The sequence below is a fragment of the Stegostoma tigrinum genome, chromosome 16 (assembly GCF_030684315.1).
Source record: "Stegostoma tigrinum isolate sSteTig4 chromosome 16, sSteTig4.hap1, whole genome shotgun sequence".
Classification (NCBI taxonomy): Eukaryota; Metazoa; Chordata; class Chondrichthyes; order Orectolobiformes; family Stegostomatidae; genus Stegostoma; species Stegostoma tigrinum.
This window is the reverse complement of record NC_081369.1, coordinates 64317530-64337355: the sequence shown is the minus strand read 5'-3', so window position 1 is coordinate 64337355 and position 19826 is coordinate 64317530. Positions and strand designations below refer to the sequence as shown.

The window sequence follows — 19826 nt, the reverse complement described above, 5'->3', positions numbered from 1 at the left end:
CTGGTAAACCTCCTTTGCACCCTCTCCAAAGCCTCCACATCTTTCCTATAATAGGGCGACCAGAACTGGACACAATATTCCAAGTGTGGTCTCACCAGGGTTTTGTAGAGCTGCAGCATAAAATGGAAAGCTCACATGGAGATGTAGTGGCAGCCAGGGGGATGCAGACGGGAGGGAGTTGCTCTGGGAGTCCTCCACATTGACTCTGGAACCCATAAAGTCTCATGGTTAAACACAAGCAAGGAAACCTCCTGCTGATTACCACATACTGTCCTCCTTCAGCTGATGGATCCGTATTCCTCCATGTTGAACAAAACTTAGAGGAAGCACTGAGGGTGACAAGGGCACAAAATGTCCTCTGGGTGGGGGATTTCTGTGTCCACCACCAACAGTGGCTCGGCAGCTGTACTACTGATTGAGCTGGACAGGTCCGAAAGGACAGAGCTGCTAGCCTGGGTCTGCGGTGGTGAGGGAACCAACAAGAGGGAACAACATACTTGACCTCATCCTTTCCAATCTGCCAGCTGCAGACACATCTGTCCATGACAGTATTAGTAAGTGACCATCGCACAGTCCTTGTGGAGACGAAGTCCCACTTTCACATTGAGAACAATCTCCATCATGTTCTGTGGCACTATCACCGTGCTCAATGGGACAGACTTCACACAGATCTAGCAACTCAAGGCTGGGCATCCTTGAGGTGCTGAGGGCCATCAACAACAGCAGGATTGTACTCCAGCACAATCTGTAACCTCATGGCTCGGCATATCCCCCACTCAACCATTCCCATCCAGCCAGGGGATCAACCCTGGTTCAATGGAGAGTGCAGGAGGACACGCCAGCAGCAGCACCAGGCATACCTGAAGAAGAATTTCCAGTTTGTGGACTCCAGCTGCCTCCTCTTCACCATGGGCATGCAATCATTTTACACATCCATCCCTCATCAGGATGGTCTCAGGGCTCTCCAGGTCTTCCTGGAAGAAAGGCCTGAACCGTCCTCATCCTCCACCACCCTCCTCCAACTGGCTGAACCCATCCTCACCCTGAACAACTTCTCCTTCAACTCATCTCCGGTCCTTTAGGTCAGACAGGTAGCTATGTGGACCCACATGGGCTGGGCTTATGCCTGTCTTCTACTCCGCACCCCCCCAACAACTCTTTCACCAATACATCAATGACATCATCAGCGCTACTTCCCCTCTCCCCTAGAATTGGAAAGGTTTATCGATTTTGGCTCTAATTGCCACCCCACTCTCATCTTCAACTGGTCCATCTTGGACTCTTCCCTTCCCTTCCTTGACATTTTTGTTTCCATTTTCGGGGATAGACTGACCACTAATATCCACCACAAACTCAATGACTCCCACAGTGACCCTGACTATACATCCTCACACCCTGCTTCCTGTAAAGACTCCATTCCATTCTCCCAGTTCCTCTGTTCTGATCTGTTCCAATACAGCCAACTTCAGCAAGGGAGCCTCCAAAATGTCCACCATCTTCCTCAACTGAGGATTCCCCATCACTGTTGTCGACAGCGCCCTCAATCGGGTCTGACTCATCTCCTGCACTTTCGCCCTCACCCTTTCTCTTCCCTCCCGCAACAGCAAAAGGGTTCCCCTTATCCTCACTACCATCCCACCAGCATCTACATCTAGAAGATCATCAGATGTCATTTCCACCACCTCCAGTGAGGTGCCACCACCAGCCACATATTCCCCTCCCGTCCCTTGTCTGCTTTCGCAGGGATAATTCCCTCTGGAACACCCTGGTCCACTCCTCCTTCATTCCCAACACCTCTTACCCCCCACAACCCTATGACACCTTTCCTTGCAACTGCAGAAAATGCAACAACTGCCCACTTACCTCCTCCATCCTCACTATCCAAGGATCCAAACACACTTTCCAGGTGAAGCAGCACTTCACTCAACCTGGTCTCCGGCATTCGCTGCTCACAATATGTCCTCCTCTACGTTGGGGAAATGAAGCGTAGACTGGATGAGCACTTTGCACAACATCTATGTTCCGCTCACAAAAAAGACCCTGAGCTTCTTGTTGCCTGCCACATTAACACCCCACCCTGCTCCCTGGCCAATGTTTCTGTCCCAGGCTGGCTGCAGTGCTCCAGTGAAGGTCAACGCCAGCTGGAAGAACAACATCTCATTTTCCCGTTGGGAACTCTACAGCCTTTTGGACTCCATATCGAGTTTAATGATTTTCCAGCGAGAGGCACTTTGTCCCTTACCCTTACTGCGACCCTCACACACCAGGCCTCACACACTAGGCCTCACGCACCAGGCCTTGTTACCACATGGTCTGCTATTACCCATGATCCATTGTTAGCCATTAAAGTGCCCATTAATAGCTAATCATTCTCCTAGGCTGGCCATTATCCACTTCTCTCTCTTGGGGTTCTATCTCTACCTAATGTTTACTCCTTATCCCCTCCCCCACCTATATTCCGCATAAAGGATGGTTTTCCTAGCTGCTATCAGTCCTGAGGAAAGGTCACTGGACCCAAAATGTTAACTCCGATTTCTCTCCACAGATGCTGCCAGACCTGCTCAGTTTTTCCAGCAATTATTGTTTTTGTTTCTGATTTCCGAATTCCAGCATCCAATATTCTTTTGATTTTTACGCCTAAAAACAAGGTATCAACTTGGTGAAGCCCCCAAACAGGACCACTTGCACGCCAACAGCGAAAGCAGGAAGTGACAGACAGAGCTAAGCAATCCCACAGCCAATGGATCAGATCTAAGCTCTGCAGTCCTGCCACATCCAGTGGTGAATGGTGGTGGGCAATTAAACAACTCACTGGAGGAGGAGTCTCCACAAATATCCCCATCCTCAATGATGGAAGAGCCCAGCACATCAGTGCAAAAGATAAGGCTGAAGCATTTGCAGCAATCTTCAGCCAGAAGTGCCGAGTGGATGATTCATCTCGACCTCCTCCAATGGTCCCCGTCTTTATACAGACCAGTCAATTTGATTAATTCCATGTGATATCAAGAAATGATTGCAGACCCTGGATACTGAAAAGGCTACGAGCCCTAACAACATTCTGAATGTAGTACTGAAGACTTGTGCTCCAGAACTTGCTGCTCCCCCAGCAAACCTCTTCTAGGTGATAGTTACAATATTGGCATCTACCCAACAATGTGGAAAATTGCCCAGGTACATCTTGTACACATAAAGCAGGACAAATCCAACCCGGCCAATTACCGCCCCATCTGCCTCCTCTCGACCATCAGTAAGGTGATGGAAGGTGTCAGTAACAGTGCTATCCAGCAGCCCCTGCTCAGCGACACCCAGTTTGGGTTCCACCAGGGCCACTCAGCCCCTGATCTCATTACAGCCTTGGTTCAAACATGGACAAAAGAGCTGAATTCCAGAGTGAGGCGAGAGTGACAGCCCTTGATATCAAGGCTGCATCCCACCCAGTGTGGCACCAAGAAGGCCTGGCAAGACTGGAATCAATGGGTATCGAGGGACAAACTCTCTGTTGATTGGAGTCACATCTGACACATAGGAAGATGGTTGTGGTCGTTGGAGGTCAACCCTCTCAGCCACAGGAGTTCCTCAGGGGAATGTCCCAGGCCCAACCATCTTCAGCTGCTTCAATGACCTTCCCTCCATCATAAGGCCAGAAGTGGGGATGTTCGCTGATGATTGCACAATGTTTCAGCACCATTCGCGACTCCTCAGATACTGAAGCTGCCTGTGTTCAAATTTGTGTCTACTTACAGCACATGGACTGCAGACGTTTAAGAAGGCAGCTCACCATTATCTTCTCAAAGGCAACCAAGCCTAGCCAGCGATGCCCGTGTGCCATGAATGAATTAAAAATACTTTAAAATGTGAAACAATTGAAACATTTCAAAACAAGTGTCCGTCTCAGAAACTGTAATATTTCTTGCTGCTCCTTGAGCACTTTTGATCTCTTGTCCAAATATCTCCTGTTGTCAATTTATTTTCAATTTTTGTTTCTTGTTCATGAGACGCAGCTCACGATGATTTATTACGTTAAAGTTGCTGTAACAGTACAAATTGTTGTTCACTTTCTTCCTCCAACAAGTTGCCTTTTGAACAAGGCGACAATAATGCCCACCTTCTATCTCATTCCCCGGCACATTTCGGGGGAAATGTTCAAAAGCACCTCTAAATGCTAATCCACACAAAGGATGGGAGAGGTTTGAAAATGTCTTCCACAAACAGCAGCGGATGTTGGAAAAGTTCATTTTAAATCTGAGATAGATAATTTTTTTGATAAGCAGCAGTATTCAGGGATTAAGAGCCAAAGACAGGTATGTGAAGTTAGGCCACAAATCAACCATGATATCACTAAATATTGGAACAGGTTTAAGGGGCAGAATGGCCTCCTTCCGTTCCTACCATTCACTCACCCCTCTCTGCTCAGTTGAACCTTTCACATATCTCTCCTCCCATTTAGTACCCGAGCTGCACTCTACCCAAAGACTTTGTCCCCAACAATTCTTAATCAACAATCACCAACTATCTGCCCTGATCCACCAATGACCACTCTACAGTCAAATAATGCATCTACTACCCCAGGGGCTGAGGAAATTCAGCATGTCCACGAGGACCTTTTCCGATTTTTACAGATGCACTATAGAAAGCATCCTCCCTGGATGTGTCACAGGATGGTCATGGCAACTGCACATCCCCAGACCACAAGAAATACAGAACGTAGCCCAGTCCATGTTAAAAACGAGCCTTTCTTCCATTGACTCTACGCTTCCGGCTGCCTCGGGAAAACAACCGACACAACCAAAAAACCCTCCCCGGGGGGTTACAATCTCTTCCACCAATTTCCACAGGCAGAAGATACAATAGTTTGAAAGCACGTAGCAACAGATTTAAAACAGCTTCTTTCCTGCTGTTACCTGAAAAAGCTTAGCAGGTCTGTGAAGAAAAAAACAGACTTAATGAATCGGGTCCAGTGACCCTTCCTCTCATATATTGGAGTGGATATTTCTCTGCACAGCTCTAACACTATATTCTGCATTCTGTTCTATTACCCTATTGTACTACGTAAGGTGTGATTTGTCTAGTTAGCATGCAAACCAATACTTTTCACTGTATCTCGGTACATGACTAATAATAAATCAAATCAAATATCTTTAGTTACATTGTTCAGCAACATGCCAGGGGCAGGTGAGGGACTTGAATCTTATTTTCTAGTCCACAGGGTAACACTACCACCATTCCAGAAGGTGCTTCAGAGATTCAAACTTGAGATCTCCTGCTTACTGAACTCACTGAAGCCACAGCCAAATCTGCCAGATTTTGTCAAAGGCTCTGAATCCTCTCACCCACATCCAGCAGACAACAAGCCTTTAGAGAGCCACCCATTAGGTTGTAACTACCATCAAGCTCCTGGACAGAAAGCCGAGCATAGACAGTGTGGGATGTGACAGGTCATGGAAAGTGTGACAGAGATGGAAATTCTTTCAATGGGTTCTCGCTCTCACCTTCAGAACACTCAACTGCGGCTGAGGACTTCTTCCACAAAGTAGCAAAGTTTACAGTGAGCAGGACTAGCAGCCAATGCCAGGCCATCTTTCTGATCAGGTGGGACAGCACACTGCAATATGGAGATGTCACTCACTGTCCAGTGTGGGCTCTGGGAGTTCGAGACTGCCTTCACTATGAACAGTCGAGCAGGGTGGCTCGGTGTTCACTGAATTATGCAATATGATCACTTACCCAAGACCTGAATGACTTCAAATATTGGCTTCTTCACCAGACACACTCCCACGTCAGCAATGTTGTTTTCCCCACGCACTTCTCAAAAAAAAACTTAACCCTTACACGACATGGTGGCAGTAGATGGATTAAGCTTGGAGCTCGGTGACCAGTGGTGTTCCACAGGGATCTGTTCTGTAACCTCTGCTCTTTGTGATCTTTACAGATGACTTGGATGAGGAAGTAGAAGTGTGGGTTAGTAAGTTTGCCGATGACATGAAGGTTGGTGGAGTTGTGGATAGTTTGGAGAGCTGTTGTAGGTTGCAACGGGAAATTGACAGGATGCAGAGCTGGGCAAAGAAGTGGCAGATGAAATACAACCCAGAAAAGTGTGAAGTGATGCATTTTGGAAGGTTGAATTTGAATGCAGAATACAGGGTTAATGGCAGGATTCTTGGCAGTGTGGAGGAACAGATGGATCTTGGAGTCCACGTCCATAGATCCCTCAAAGTTGCCACCCGAGTTGATAGGTTTGTTAAGAAGGTATATGGTTTGTTGGCTTTCATTAGCTGAGGAATTGAGTTTAAGAGCCATGAGGTTATGCTGCAGCTCTATAAAACCCTGGTTAGACCACACTTGGAATATTATGCTCAGTTCTGGTCACCTCATTACAGGAAAAATGTGGAAGCTTTAAAACAGGTGCAGAGGGGATTTACCAGGAAGCTGCCTGGTCTGGAGGGCAGGTCTTATGATGAAAGGTTGAAGGAGCTAGGGCTTTTTTCATTGGAGCGAAGGAAGATGAGAGGTTTACAAGATGATGAGAGGCACAGATAGAGTGGATAGTCAGAGACTTTTTCCCAGGGCGGAAATGGCTATTACGAGGGGGCCATAATTTTAAGGTGATTGGAGGAAGGTATAGGCGAGATGTCTGAGGTAGGTTCTTCACACAGAGAGTGGCGGGTGTGTGGAATGCGCTGCTGGCAGTGGTAGTGGAGTAAGAAACTTTAGAGATTTTTAAGCGTCTCTTGGATAGGCACATAGATGATAGTAAAATGTAGGGTATGCAGGATAGTTTGATCTTAGAGTAGGATAATAAGCCAGCACAACATCATGAGCTGAAGGGCCTGTACTGCGTTGTACTGTTCTATGTTCCACCTGAAGCTAGACACAGAAAAAAGCTCTGAGTGCTGTCCTCATCAAACACTCCCAGGACAGGGACAACACATGGTTAGATACAGGGTAAAGCTCACCTTGTACTGTCTGTATCAAACACTCCCACCCAGAACAGGGACAGCATAGGGTTAGATACAGGGTAAAGCTCTTTCTACCTTCAACAAATGTCTTTTGATTAAATTTACCACTTCATTTCCTGCTCTCACAGTCCTCTTGTCTGAACACAATGAGAGCTCTATTTCACTCCAAAGATGCAAAGTTCGAGGAATACTTCACAGGGGGCCATCACGACCTTCAGTGGGACCTCTATTCCTGCCCAGTCTGGGATGGTTGGTTGGGGTGGGGTAGTACTCATTTCTTGATGCAGTTATGTTCCAGTTTGCTATCCTTGTGATTTGCAATGGACACATATCAGCTAACCTTTGTGACTGGCTCCCCACACTCCACAATCCTATGCACAGGGCAATGTGTTTGCCTGTTCACACGCATCAACAGTTTTCAACAATGAAACACCTTGGGGGAGGTATCCCATCTTGCTTTTGAATTAAATCCTCAGAGGCTGTTATGCTATCATCAACTCTAAAAGAACTGCGGATGCTGTAAATCAGGAACAAAAACAAAGTTGCTGGAAAAGCTCAGCAGGTCTGGCAGCATCTGTGGGGGAGAAAAAAAGAGTTAACACTTTGGGTCTGGTGACCCTTCCTCAGAACTCAGAACGTGTTTTGAGGAAAGGTCACTGGTCCCGAAACGTTAACTCTGTTTTCTTCTTCATGTTGGTTGCTGAGCTTTTCCAGCAACTTTGTTTTTCCCCTCCCTTTATTGACATGTGGAGAGTCCTCGATACTGGTCCAGCTCCCTCAGAGCCGGCTCTCAGAGCAAACAGGATGTCTGACACTCCTGAGATAGTAGGAGCTGCAGATGGTGGAGAATCTGAGATAACAAAGTGTAGAGCTGGATGAACACAGCAGGCCAAGCAGCATCAGAGGAGCAGGAAAGCTGACATTTCAGGCCTAGATCCTTCTTCAGAAATGGGGAAGGGGAAGGGGGTTCTGAAATAAATAGGGAGAGAGGGGGAGGCGGATCGAAGATGGATAGAGGAGAAGATAGGTGGAGAGGAGACAGACAGGTCAAAGAGGCGGGGATGGAGCCAGTAGAGGTGAGTGTAGGGAGCGGGGGGGTGGGGGGGGGGGGGGGGGGGCGGGGAGTAGGAAGGAGCTGGGTCAAGGGGGCAGGATGAGATTAGTGGGTAGGAAATGGGGGTGCAGCTTGAGGTGGGAGAAAGGACAGGTTAGGGAGGCGGGGACAAGCTGGGCTGGTTGCAGGAACAGCAACTCACATTCCGCTTGGGAACTCTTCAGCCCAATGGTAACAATGTGGACTTCATAAGATTCAAAATTTCGCCTTCCCCCACTGCATCCCTACATGTATTCATCCAGCTCTACACCTTGTTATCTCTATGTCTGATATACCTGTTCTTATCTGTCACCCAGGGGGGTCCCTGATTGGGGCTGCTAATCTGGTCCAATCAGGGAAGCCCATATGCTCGGAGGTCCACTTGGCTGACCTTGTTACAATCTCCGCAGCTTTTGAACTCAGGGTTACACAAGCAAAGTTGGAGTGGCCTGACTTAACCCTTTAAAATCCATTACACACAATGCTGTTGTGGGAACAACTCAGTGATCCGAAGTAGTATTAATCAACCAATGAAGCAGCAGGACCAGAGCGCTGAGATTCAGGAACAACACACCAGCCTGCAGTCAAGTGACATGTTCAGCCTGAATGTTTGTCCCAGACTGTGATGGTTTGACAGGAGACACATTCACATGGGTAGCTGCCTAAGGGAACCACTGCCCCCTCAGAAAATGCGGAGTCAGATCCCCCATCTGGGCTGGAGTACAAAGTTCCGGTTTGTTGCTCCCCCTGCAGGAATGAAGGAGTGCTGCACTGTCAGAGGTGCTGCCTTTCGGATCAGTCATTCACTGAAGCTGCTTCTGCCCTCTGAGGTGGACCGAGAGGATCCCATGGCCGTTATCTGGAAGGCAATCAGGCCAGTCATTCTGTGTGCCCTGGGCTGTCATCATTGTGACAGTGTTTGACACAGCTTGCCATGCACAAAACAGCTGCTACATTTTTCTTCCAAAGAACTACATTTAAACACGTTTCACTGGCTACAAGGCCTGTTCACTCATCCTGAAAGGTGACATAGAAAGGCACACCTTTCCTTTTTTGTGTATTTAGTGTGTCTTAGACACAAACCTTTATATAAAAGTTATGGTTCTGAAGGAGTTAGTGATGTGTTCACCCCCACCCCAAGTGCTGAGCTCTCTCTGTCTAAGTGGAGGTAATCCAGTTTTGCACAGGGACCTGAAGGGAGCAGATGTATTCTGTACAGCTCCTGAGAGTCCTTAGTAATAATGCTGAACTAGGAACAAAAGTTGTACATTTTGTTGTCAAGCAATAAACTACATTTCTATGTAAGACAAGTGCCTCTTCTGTTCAGATTCAGCATAATCAGACACACCCTTAGCTTCAGCAAAGAGAAGGGAGGAGAAAATGTTATTTTAATTTAAATTTGATGACGTTACTTTGAAATTTTTAGTTTCTGTTACAGTGCCCTGGAGAAATCACCACCCATTCAGTTTAATCTGTCTGTTTGGTTAATTAAAATAGCGCCAAAAGTGAAATAGTAGCAGTGAACTGCCCAAAACAGTGTGCCTCATCCTGGCAGCGATAGAATCTGAAAATACAAAATACACTTACTTAATTTGTGCATTAAACAATGTTTGGGATGGTCATCATGATGTGGCACCGAGTATCAATGGTCACAGTATCAATGAGATGTCAGCCAGTCCCAGAACATTCTACTCTGTGGGTTTTTGTTTAAACAATGTGTTCCTTTCATTCGGGAGCAGGATTAAATCCATTTCTCAATGCCATTGCAAAACAAAGCCTCTCACTTTCAACTGAAACTCCCTCGGATTCGGTTTCAGCCGTAAGGCCTGATGTGGCTCTCAAATGAGGCTTTCCAGTTGTGCTTCTCCCTTTCATTTCAAACAACTCTCTAACTTTCCCACTTCATGGGACTGGGCGTCCAGGTGACACGCATCATGTTGCTGAACAAATCTCTCAAAGTTATTGTTTGAGGTTGGTTACCGGAACAAGAAAGTTAAATAAGAAGGGGCTGAACATAAAGTGCTTTTTGAGGGTTCATGATCAGTGAAGCACATGAATCATTAACATGGGAACCTGAGCTGCGGAGACACAAATCTTGGGGAACTACATTTAAGCAAGTCCAGGGATGGGGACGATTCCAGGCCACTTTTTAACAGGTTCACACTGAATCACAACACCAGAGTTCCTTCCTTAAAGGACAAGAATGCACAAATCCAACAGGGGCTTTGATGGCCTAGTGTTATTATTACTGAACTGTTGTTGAACAGAGAGCCAGGTAATGTTCTGGGGACCTGGGTTCAAATCCCACCATGGCAGATGGCGAAATTTGAATTCAGTAAAATTAACACAGTCTACTGGTGGCCAAGAACCCGTTGCTGACTTTCAGGAAAAAAACCCATCTCGTTCATTAATAACGTTCAGGGAAGCAAACTTGCCATCCTGATCTGATCTGGCCTACATGTGACTCCAGGCCCATCGCAATGTTGTTGACTCTCAACTGCCCTCTGAGCAGTAAATGATGGCCCAGCCAGTGATGTCCTCACCCTGTGAACGAATAGCTAAAAAACAGTCTCGCATTCCTTTTGATAAAACCCACCCTTTATTTCCCAGAATTGTGCACAATTGAGTTCAATTTCTTTGATTCCAATGTAGATTTCACCAGATCACTCATTCAGTAATTTACTCACCACTCCACCTGATTGGGAAGTGCTACATCACAGGGAGCGAGCAACACTTTACTCAGCAAACATGAAGGGATTGCTGCCATTAGGGCGCCTTGACTGTAGTCAGAGCCAGCATGGATTCGATGGGCTGAGTTGCTTCCTACGGTGTCACAATGATTCATCTCTCTCTATGGCCTGTTTTTTCAGGATGCTGCAGTCACCTGGCTAAAACGCCTGGGGCTGAGTCAAAGAGAGGGAGAGGCTCGCTCGATCCCAAAGACTCCATTTTGTGGCACAGAGTACCACCCCCCCCCAACCCACCCCACCTTGGAGAGTCTCTGGTTGATTGACAGTTCTACAGCACCAGCTAGGAGCAGTGTTCTCTGCTGGGATTACAGGCAACCCCCAAAGCTGAGGGGCTCGGGCATGTCTGGATTGAGTCCCTCAGGGAAGGGGGTGTTGCAATGACTTTGCAAGGAACAGGGTATTGGGGGGGGGAGGGGTCAGACGGGAAGGCAGCGGTTGGAAGGCGATCTCGCAAGGATGGAGTTAGACCTCAGAGGGTTCAAGAGATCCTCAAAGGTGGTTCTCCAATCTTTATCCAATTCCAGGTAGGCCTACCTCCCTCTCCTGCAGGGGCTGGCCTATGTCCATATTGGTCATCTGAGGGCATCAACAAGCCCAGGAGCAGGTGGGGGTCATCTGTTGCCTCATGTGCCTCCTCGATCAGCCATTCCTTGCTATCAAAATCCCAGTCACACAAGTCCCACAGTTTGAAGACTCTTGGCCAATCAGAGGCTGACGGGTAGACATTTCTGACAGTGCCACCAATGAAGCAGTGGCAGATGCTGGTACTGCACCAGCCAGGGCCTGGGATCAGTGGGGGAGATAAGCCACAGGGGAGGGAGGGTAGGATATGGGACATGGGGAATATGTCATGGGAAGGAGTTGTGGGGTACAGAGTCAGAGGCAGCGACAGAGCAGGATTTTCAGCAGCATCCCCTTCCCACAGGGTGCCTGATAAGAAGTCCCTGGTAGGCCCCGTTTGTGAGAAGGTTTTCTGTGACAATGTGAGTCAAAAGTGAATTGCGGTGGGCACTGGGATGATGGGCTCCAGGTGGGTCACTGACATCTTGTATCTAGTGGCCAGGGATCCTGTGTCAGCCCCGTTCCACCCTCAGCCATAGCCAAAGGGAGAACATTTTGTTCCCTGGAGAACGATGTGGGCCATCTCCCGTGATTAAGTGGGCCTGGACATCATGGCTCCCACTACAATAGGCTGCACTGACCTAGCTCCATATGTTATGGGACACACACCTAGATTCCCTGGTTTTACAGATCAAGTGAGGGGAAGGAAAAACAATAAGCAGAAAAACATACCAAAAGAAGAAACAGAAAAGGAAGGAATTAAGAATGAGAGATAACAAGGTGTGAGGCTGGATGAACACAGCAGGCCAAGCAGCATCTCAGGAGCAGGAAGGTTGACGTTTCGGGCCTAGACCCTTCATGGATTCTGTGATCTTGAGGGTGGATCTGAGGAGTGGAAAGGTTGACACAAAAACCTGCAGAGGGATTGAGACAGGTGAAGTAAGTGTGCAAATCTTGGCAGATTGAATATAATGTGGGGAAATGAGAGGTGACGCACTCTGGCGGGAAGTATAGAATCATAGAATCCTTGCAGTGTGGAAACTGGCCATTGGGCCCAACAAGTCCACACCGACCCTCCAAACAGCATCTTACCCAGACCCACCCCTTACCCTTTCCCTGTAACTTTGCATTTTCTATGACTAATTCACCTAATTTACACACCCCTGGACTCTACGGGCAATTTACCATGGCCAATCCACCCGAACCGCACAGCTTTCAGATGCGGGAGGAAACCAGAGCACCTGGAGTACATCCACGCAGATATGGGGTGAATGTGCAAACTCCACACAGTCAGTTGTCTGAGGGTGGAATTGAATGCAGGTCCCTGGTGCTGTGACGCTGCAGTGCTAATCACTGAGCCTAAAGAGAGTTTGATAATTGTTTAAATGGGGATAGACTGCAGAAAGGATTTGAGAGTTAATATGCATGAATCATAAAAAGGTAGTGACCAAGTTGAGTGGGTAATTGGGAAGGCAAATTATGCTGGCAGTTATTTCAAAGGGATTATAATGTAAAAATAGGGAGGCTTTGATTAAAACTACAGAAGGCACGAGTCAGACCACAGCTGTGAGCAGTTTTGTGCTCCTCACTATGGGAGGATAGACTGGCATTGGAAGCAGTCCAGGGAAGGTTCACTTGGCTGATCCCGGCTACAGAGGGACTTTAGTCATCAGAATTTAGAATAACGAGAAGTGGGCCCATTGAAACGTATAAGATTCTTAGGAGACTTGACAGGGGAGTTCCAGAGTGGGTGCCTTCCCTTGTGGGACAGTCTAGGATGACAGAGTAAAATCTTGGAATAAAGGGTCTGTTCATTTAAGGCAAAGATGAGGAGAAATTTCTTCACTTGGAGGGGAGTGAATCTGTGGAATTCTTTCCCACAGACTGGCTCATTAAGTATAATCAAGGCTGAGATAGACGTATTTTTAATCAGGAAAGTAATCAAAAGTCATGGAGAAAGGGCAGGAAAGTGATGTTGAGAATGATCAGATCAGCTGTGATCTCATTGAATAGTGGAGCGAGGGGCTGAGTGGCCTGTTTCAGCTCTTATGGGTTATGGTAACAGCTGATTGTCAGACTGTTAGAGCTCTGATCGCTGCTGACTATCAGCTTTTACATCCTGCTCACTCTTCTTGCTGCTTTGTTGCTTCTGCAGCTCGGCATGGAATTTCACGCGGTGTTCCTTCAGCTTCCTCCCGGCCTCTTGCTTCAGGTCCAGCTGCATGTATCCTTCGTTGTGATCATAACGTGGCCACAATACCAGCCCTTCCCCGTTAGGATCACTGTAATCAAGGCAATTTCACACATTAGGGACATGGGACACAGGATCTGTCTGGCCTAGAAATACCTCCCAACCCATCAATCCAAGTCTTTAAGACGCCAGACTGGAAGATATCTTACAACCCACCCCTCTGAACCCAGGTGAGTAGTTCCTCTCCCTTTCCCTAGATTCCCCCTGCAATTTATATCCCTTCCCCGCACCTCTGCTAACCCAGTCCTCCACAACTGAATTTTCTCCCACTCTCCCGTCAGGCTGTGCATTCCAGATCCTGGAATCCCCGAACTATTCCAGGGCATTAAAGCCCATCACGTCTACACCTTCTGCCTGAATGAGCATCTCACTGAGGACCACATCCTACCTTCACCTACAAGCCTGCTCGTTCTTCCTTGCCAAATAACGATCCCTTTTGGAACTGTCAATTGAAGCTGCCTTCACCACGAACATAGACAGTGCCTTCCAGACCCTAACCACTTTCTGGGTCAGAATTTATCTGCATTTTACTTTTGTGTCTTTTATTAATTACTTTAAAACTGGGTGCTCTTGTTCGTGATCCTTTCACCAATGGGAACAGTTTCTCTCTTTATACTCGGTCTGGGTTTGAATACCTTGATCAGATCTCCTCTCAGCTTTCACTCACTGCGAGGAAAACAATGTATCCACATCATTCACATCCCACATCCCTCAAATCATTCCTCCCCCCTGCAGTTTAGAAGCATGAGAAATGATTCCTTGACCATATAAAAGATGATTAGAAATACATCAAAAGAAGAAGTATTGTTCTTGAAACCATCATCACATTGCTATAAAATAAAGTAACAAAGAAAATAATTGATGATTGATTCATGGTCATTTTTACAGAAACCAGTTTTAAATGTCAGATTTATATCCAATTTATTTATTTTGGACATGCCTCCACATCACTGGATTGCTAGTCCAACAACATAACCTTCACTATATCTACTCTGTTCAACTCCTTTATAACATTAAAGGTCTCTATTAGGTCACCCCATAGCCTTTAACTGTCTAGACTGAAGAGCCCCAGCCTGTTGTGTGCCTCGCTGAGATACAACTTACCCTTTCCTTGCAAAGTTAGCCCAGTAAGACATCACTGTTCTGCTCAGAGCCAGCTCCTCTTCAGTGGCATTTCCTGCAGGAGAGGTCACAACAAACTGAGGTAGTTCCAAGATAATAAAGTGTGAGGCTGGATGAACACAGCAGGCCCAGCAGCCTCTCAGGAGCACAAAAGCTGACATTTCGGGCCTAGGTCCTCTGATGGAGGGTCTAGGCCCGAAACGTCAGCTTTTGTGCTCCTGAGATGCTGCTTGGCCTGCTGTGTTCATCCAGCTTCACATTTTATTATCTTGGAATTCGCCAGCATCTGCAGTTCCCATTATCTCTGAAACTGAGGTAGTTGTTGGGAGATTAAACATGCTCCAGTTATCCAGAAAGTTATCGAGAAGAAACAGTAACCGTATTTTTTAAAACTTATTTCTCGGGTGTGAGCATCGCGGGTTGGGTCAGTATTTACCGCCCGTCCCTCGTAGACCCTTGAGAAGGTGGGGGTGAGCTGCCTTCTGGAACCTCTGCAGTCCATGTGCTGTAGTTTGACCCACAGCTTTCTTTCGTGGGATGTGGTTAGCTTGGTCAGGACAGCAGTTGTCTCCCCCTAACAGCCCCTGAAGTGAGACACTTGAGAGGCTATTTCTGAAGGCTGTTAAAAGTCAACCACCTTGCTGTGGGTCTGGAGTCACACGTAGGCCTGTTGGGAGGCTTTTTTCAGGGAATTTCTGAGCCACAGATGATGCTCATTAAAGCCAAGCACCAGCCCCCTCCCCCACTCTAGTGTCAGTGAGATCGAAGACCATAGTCGGCTGAACAAGCAGGACTTCAAAATGTGGCAAAATAAACTCAGTAAAACTCCAGGGGATATTCTCACCTAATAGTTTAATATCATTGTTCCAAAAGGGAGCACCAAACACAAATCCAAGCTCGTCACTGTGATCAGACATGACAAAGTCAGGCCGGCTGTTTCCATATACACTTGGTCGGTGCTGAAACTCATACAGGAAGACAGCATTGCCAGCATCTGCAAAGAGCAAACAGAAAGATTAATCTCTTAAATAATTCTGAGTCTCAAGAAACTGAGATTGTTTTCCTGAGAGCAGAAAAAGTTAAGGAGGGCTCTCTCTCTCGCTCTCTCTCTCTCGGGAGCAGGAACCCTGGCTGTTTTCCCCTCTCCCTCTCTCTGTTACTGATCTACAGTCCCGAGTCTTCATCGGCTAATGCAGGTCCCACTGGAGTCAGGATTTAGAAGCTGGGACAGGTCCCAGAAGGCTGGGAAGAGGCATTCCCAACTCTGAATGGGTTTACCCTGGGTTTGGGAGTCCGTAGAAGTGATACCCTTTATAAGGGTAGTGCCCCATACTGCCTTATCCTTTCCGATCGGGGAGAAGTTGTGGTCTTTAAATGGGATATGGTAAAAAGGCAGAGAGAGAGAGTTCTGTTCCAACAATACACACCATGATGAGACCATCAGGACAAAGCAGGCTGCTTGATCACCCACCACCTTTAACATTCACTCCCTACACAATGATGCATTACAGCAGCAATGTACATGTTTCACTGCATTAACTCTCCAAGTCTCCATCAACAGCAGCTTCCAAACCTGTGACCTCTACATAAGGGTAGGGCCAGCAGATACATCGGGAACACCAGCAGCTGCAGGTCCCCTTCCAAAACTACTCACCATCCTGACCTGGGAACGTATCACGGTTCCCTCAGTGTCACTGGGTCCTGGAGATCCCTCTCTACAGCACGCGGACTGCAATGGTTCAAGATGGTGACTCTCCGCCACCTCCTCAAAAGGTCATTAGGAACTGGGTAACAAATGGTGGCCCAGTCAGAGACAGCCACATCCCATAAACGGAAAAAATCGAGAGCAAGAGTTTACAAATTGAAAATGATGAAAAGGGGACAGGTGAGAAAGAGAAAGCTTTCCCTGTATTCTGTACCTCGGTGAAATCTGGCAAATTGGACGGTAGGCACCAACATAAATACATCGCCCATCAGCTCAAGGTGCAAATCTCGGATCCTGGCCTTGTCTTGTACATCACCCATATACTCATCAATGGTCAGCTTCAGGAAATCTTCACTCATCTGTACAGGAAGAAATGAGGAAATATTAGACAGTGTACATTGCTGTAAGGTGAACTCTATTCAAAGGTTTCACACACATGAACTGGGGAACTCAGGACCGACAGGCAACAGGGAAAGAACACCCAGTTCCAGAAGCCTGTTCCCTCTTTGACAGATCTCCCTGGTTCCACTTTAATGACCATAACGGGAGGAATGCGCTTTAAGTCAAGATTCACTTTTTTACCTGTCACATCATAAGGATTAATGCACTGGCTGAATCAACAAAATGCCCAATTGCTTTTGTATTACTTCTTAAATTAATTTAAACTGATCCTTCACCAATTACTATCACTCCACGTCCAATGTCACATTACCCATGTCCAAGATCCCACCCTAGACCCCAGTTACAACCTTGACAGGAGGGATATGCTGGCAACCAAGTCCCAGTACTCCATCAATGCACTGTTAGCGTAAATGTGTTGATGTAATTACCTATAAAGGGCAATTACTTCTCTTCTGTCCCACATTCAGAAAGAAAAATTCTGTTACGCTTATACAAACACAAATGGAAGATGCTCATTTTGTCCTTCCAGTTTGCTCCATCATTCAACAAGCTCATGATTGGTCTGTTTGTGATCTGAATTCCAAATTCCCACCTTACCCGGTAAACTTGGATTGCCTTGGCTCACAAAAATCTAATTCCAACATAAAAACACTGAAGGACCCCGCGCTGTTGCTGTCACTCTGTATAGCTAACAAGCCATTCAGCCAACCAAGTTAGCCAACCCCCACGACTCTCCTTCTCAAACTCTCCCCTCACCTGAGGGGTGGCCATGCTCAAGTTAAACCACCACCAGTGATCTCTCTCCAACCAGAGAATAGCCTGATGGTTTGGAAGCCAAGTTAAAGTTGCCATCGTCCTATTAAAGGACCTGGGAGAGTAAAGAGGATCAGAAGGATCTTAGAGTACATGTCATAGAGTAAACAGCATGAAAACAGGCCCTTCGGCCCAAACTGGTCCATGCTGACCATGGTGCCCACTCAGCTAGTTCCAATTGCCCACGTTTGGTCCATAGTCCACTAAACCCTTCCCATCCACGTACCTATCCAAACGCTTTCTAAACATTGCTATTGTACCACCCTCAAACCACTTTCTCTGGCAGCCCATTCCATATTCACACCACTCTCTGTGTGAAGAAATTGTCCCCAGGACTTACTAAAACCTACGCTCCTCTAGTTTTCAATTCCCAATCCTTGGGAAAAAAAACTATATGCTGCTTTCATCCTACCAATGCCCCTCATGATTTTGTATCCCTCAATAAGGTCACCCCTCAATCTCCTACGTTCCAAGGAACAAAGTCCTATCCTGGCCAATCTCTCCCTGTTACTCAGGCCTCCCTCATCCTGGCAACATCCTTGTAAATCTCCTTGCCCACTTTCCAGTTTAACTATGGCTTTCCTATGACGGGGTGACCAAAACTGCTGAAAATATTCCAAATGCGGCCTCACCAACTTATACAACTGTAACATAAAGTCCCAACTCCTGTACTCAATGCCTCAACCGATGAAGGCCAGTGTGCTAAATGCCTTCTTCACCACCCTGCCCACCTGTTACACCTCTTTCAACAAACTATGTACTTGTACTCCTAGGTCCCTCTGCTCCACAACGGTCCTCAGGACCTTCCCATTTACTGTATAAGTCCCACCTTGGTTTGACCTTCCAAAGTACAACACCTCACACTTATCTGCACTGAACTGCATTTGCAAATCCTCAGCCCACTACCCGATCTGATCAAGATCCCTCTGTAATTTTTGATAACGTTCTTCACTGTCAATGACACCTCCTAATTTTGTATAATCTGTAAATTTACCCATCATGCCTTACCCTCAGGCTCTTGGGACAGCTAGTTAAGTTGGTTAAGAAGGCATAAGGGGTACCTGACATTATGAGACAAGACAATGAACATAAGAACAGGGAGGTTACGATGCAGCTGTATCTGACATAAGTACAGTGTGCTGTGCACTGTTCTGGTCACCACACCAAGGGAAGGATATGACTGCAAGAGACAGTGTGCAATGGAGATTCAGTAGGCTGCAGCTTTATAGAGAGACTTGATAGGCTGGCATTGATTTCCTTAGAGTAGAGAAGGGTAGGCGGTGTAGAACACAACAAGATTCATAAAGCGGGTAGTTAGGGAGAAACATACCCCTTTGTACTGGGGTCGCCAACCAGTTTGGGGGGGGGGGGGGGTAGTGCGGGTGGAATAGCTTTATGATCAAGGCCAAGCAGCTTTGATGCTTAACTTCAGTCCTAGAGATTTGAGCTTTCCTGGCACAATTTTACCAGGCACTGGGTAATTCAATATTCAGCAAACTCACTGCAAAAGAGAGAGGACAACGTCAATGGTAGTTGTATTCCACCTGACAAATTGGGAGCAGGAACAGCTCATACAACTCTACAAGCCTGGTCCACAGTACAAACTGACCTTAGCTGATCTGCTTATTCCATATTGCTGCCTGCTCCCAAAATCCATTCACCACCCCTTTCCTTACCTATCATGAATCTATCCACCTCTGCCTTAAAACAGTCAAAGAATCTGTTTCCAGCAGGTTTTCAGGAAGAGAATTCCAAAGATGTTTAACAGTTGGTGAGAAAACAATTATTATCCATGATCTTAAATGGGTGAGGGAGACTGGAGCGTTGGAGCGAGAGGGAGAAGCAGAGAGTCGCTTGGGGCTGTGTTCCCGGGAGTGCTGGAGGCTAGGGGTGTTCTTACAAAACAATGAGGGGCATGGAGAGGGCAAATAGCCCCAAGGTATTTTACCCAGGGTAGGGGAAAGTCCAAAACTAAAGAACATAGGTTTAAGGTGAGAGGGAAAAGATTTAAAAGGGACCCGAAGGGCAACTTCTGCACACAGAGGGTTGTGCGTGTGCCAGAGGAAGTGGTGGAGGTTGGTACAATTACAACATTCAAAAGGCATTTGGATGGGTACATGAATAGGAAGAGTTTAGACAGATATGGGCCAAATCCTGGCAGGTGGGACTAGGT

General features: G+C 46.9%; 1 protein-coding gene across 2 annotated transcripts in view; it reads right to left on the bottom strand.

The window, feature by feature from the left end:
* The window catches only part of ces2b (carboxylesterase 2b), a 74388-nt gene that overhangs the window by 32972 nt on the left and 21590 nt on the right, over nucleotides 1-19826 (bottom strand). For both annotated transcript variants that reach the window (XM_048546353.2, XM_059651787.1), the window contains exons 10-13: nucleotides 16653-16797; nucleotides 15578-15727; nucleotides 14716-14788; nucleotides 13488-13642 (exon numbers count right to left, since the gene is read on the bottom strand). In XM_048546353.2, the coding sequence (XP_048402310.2) occupies nucleotides 13488-13642; nucleotides 14716-14788; nucleotides 15578-15727; nucleotides 16653-16797 (523 nt within the window). The remainder of the gene's footprint in view (nucleotides 1-13487; nucleotides 13643-14715; nucleotides 14789-15577; nucleotides 15728-16652; nucleotides 16798-19826) is intronic.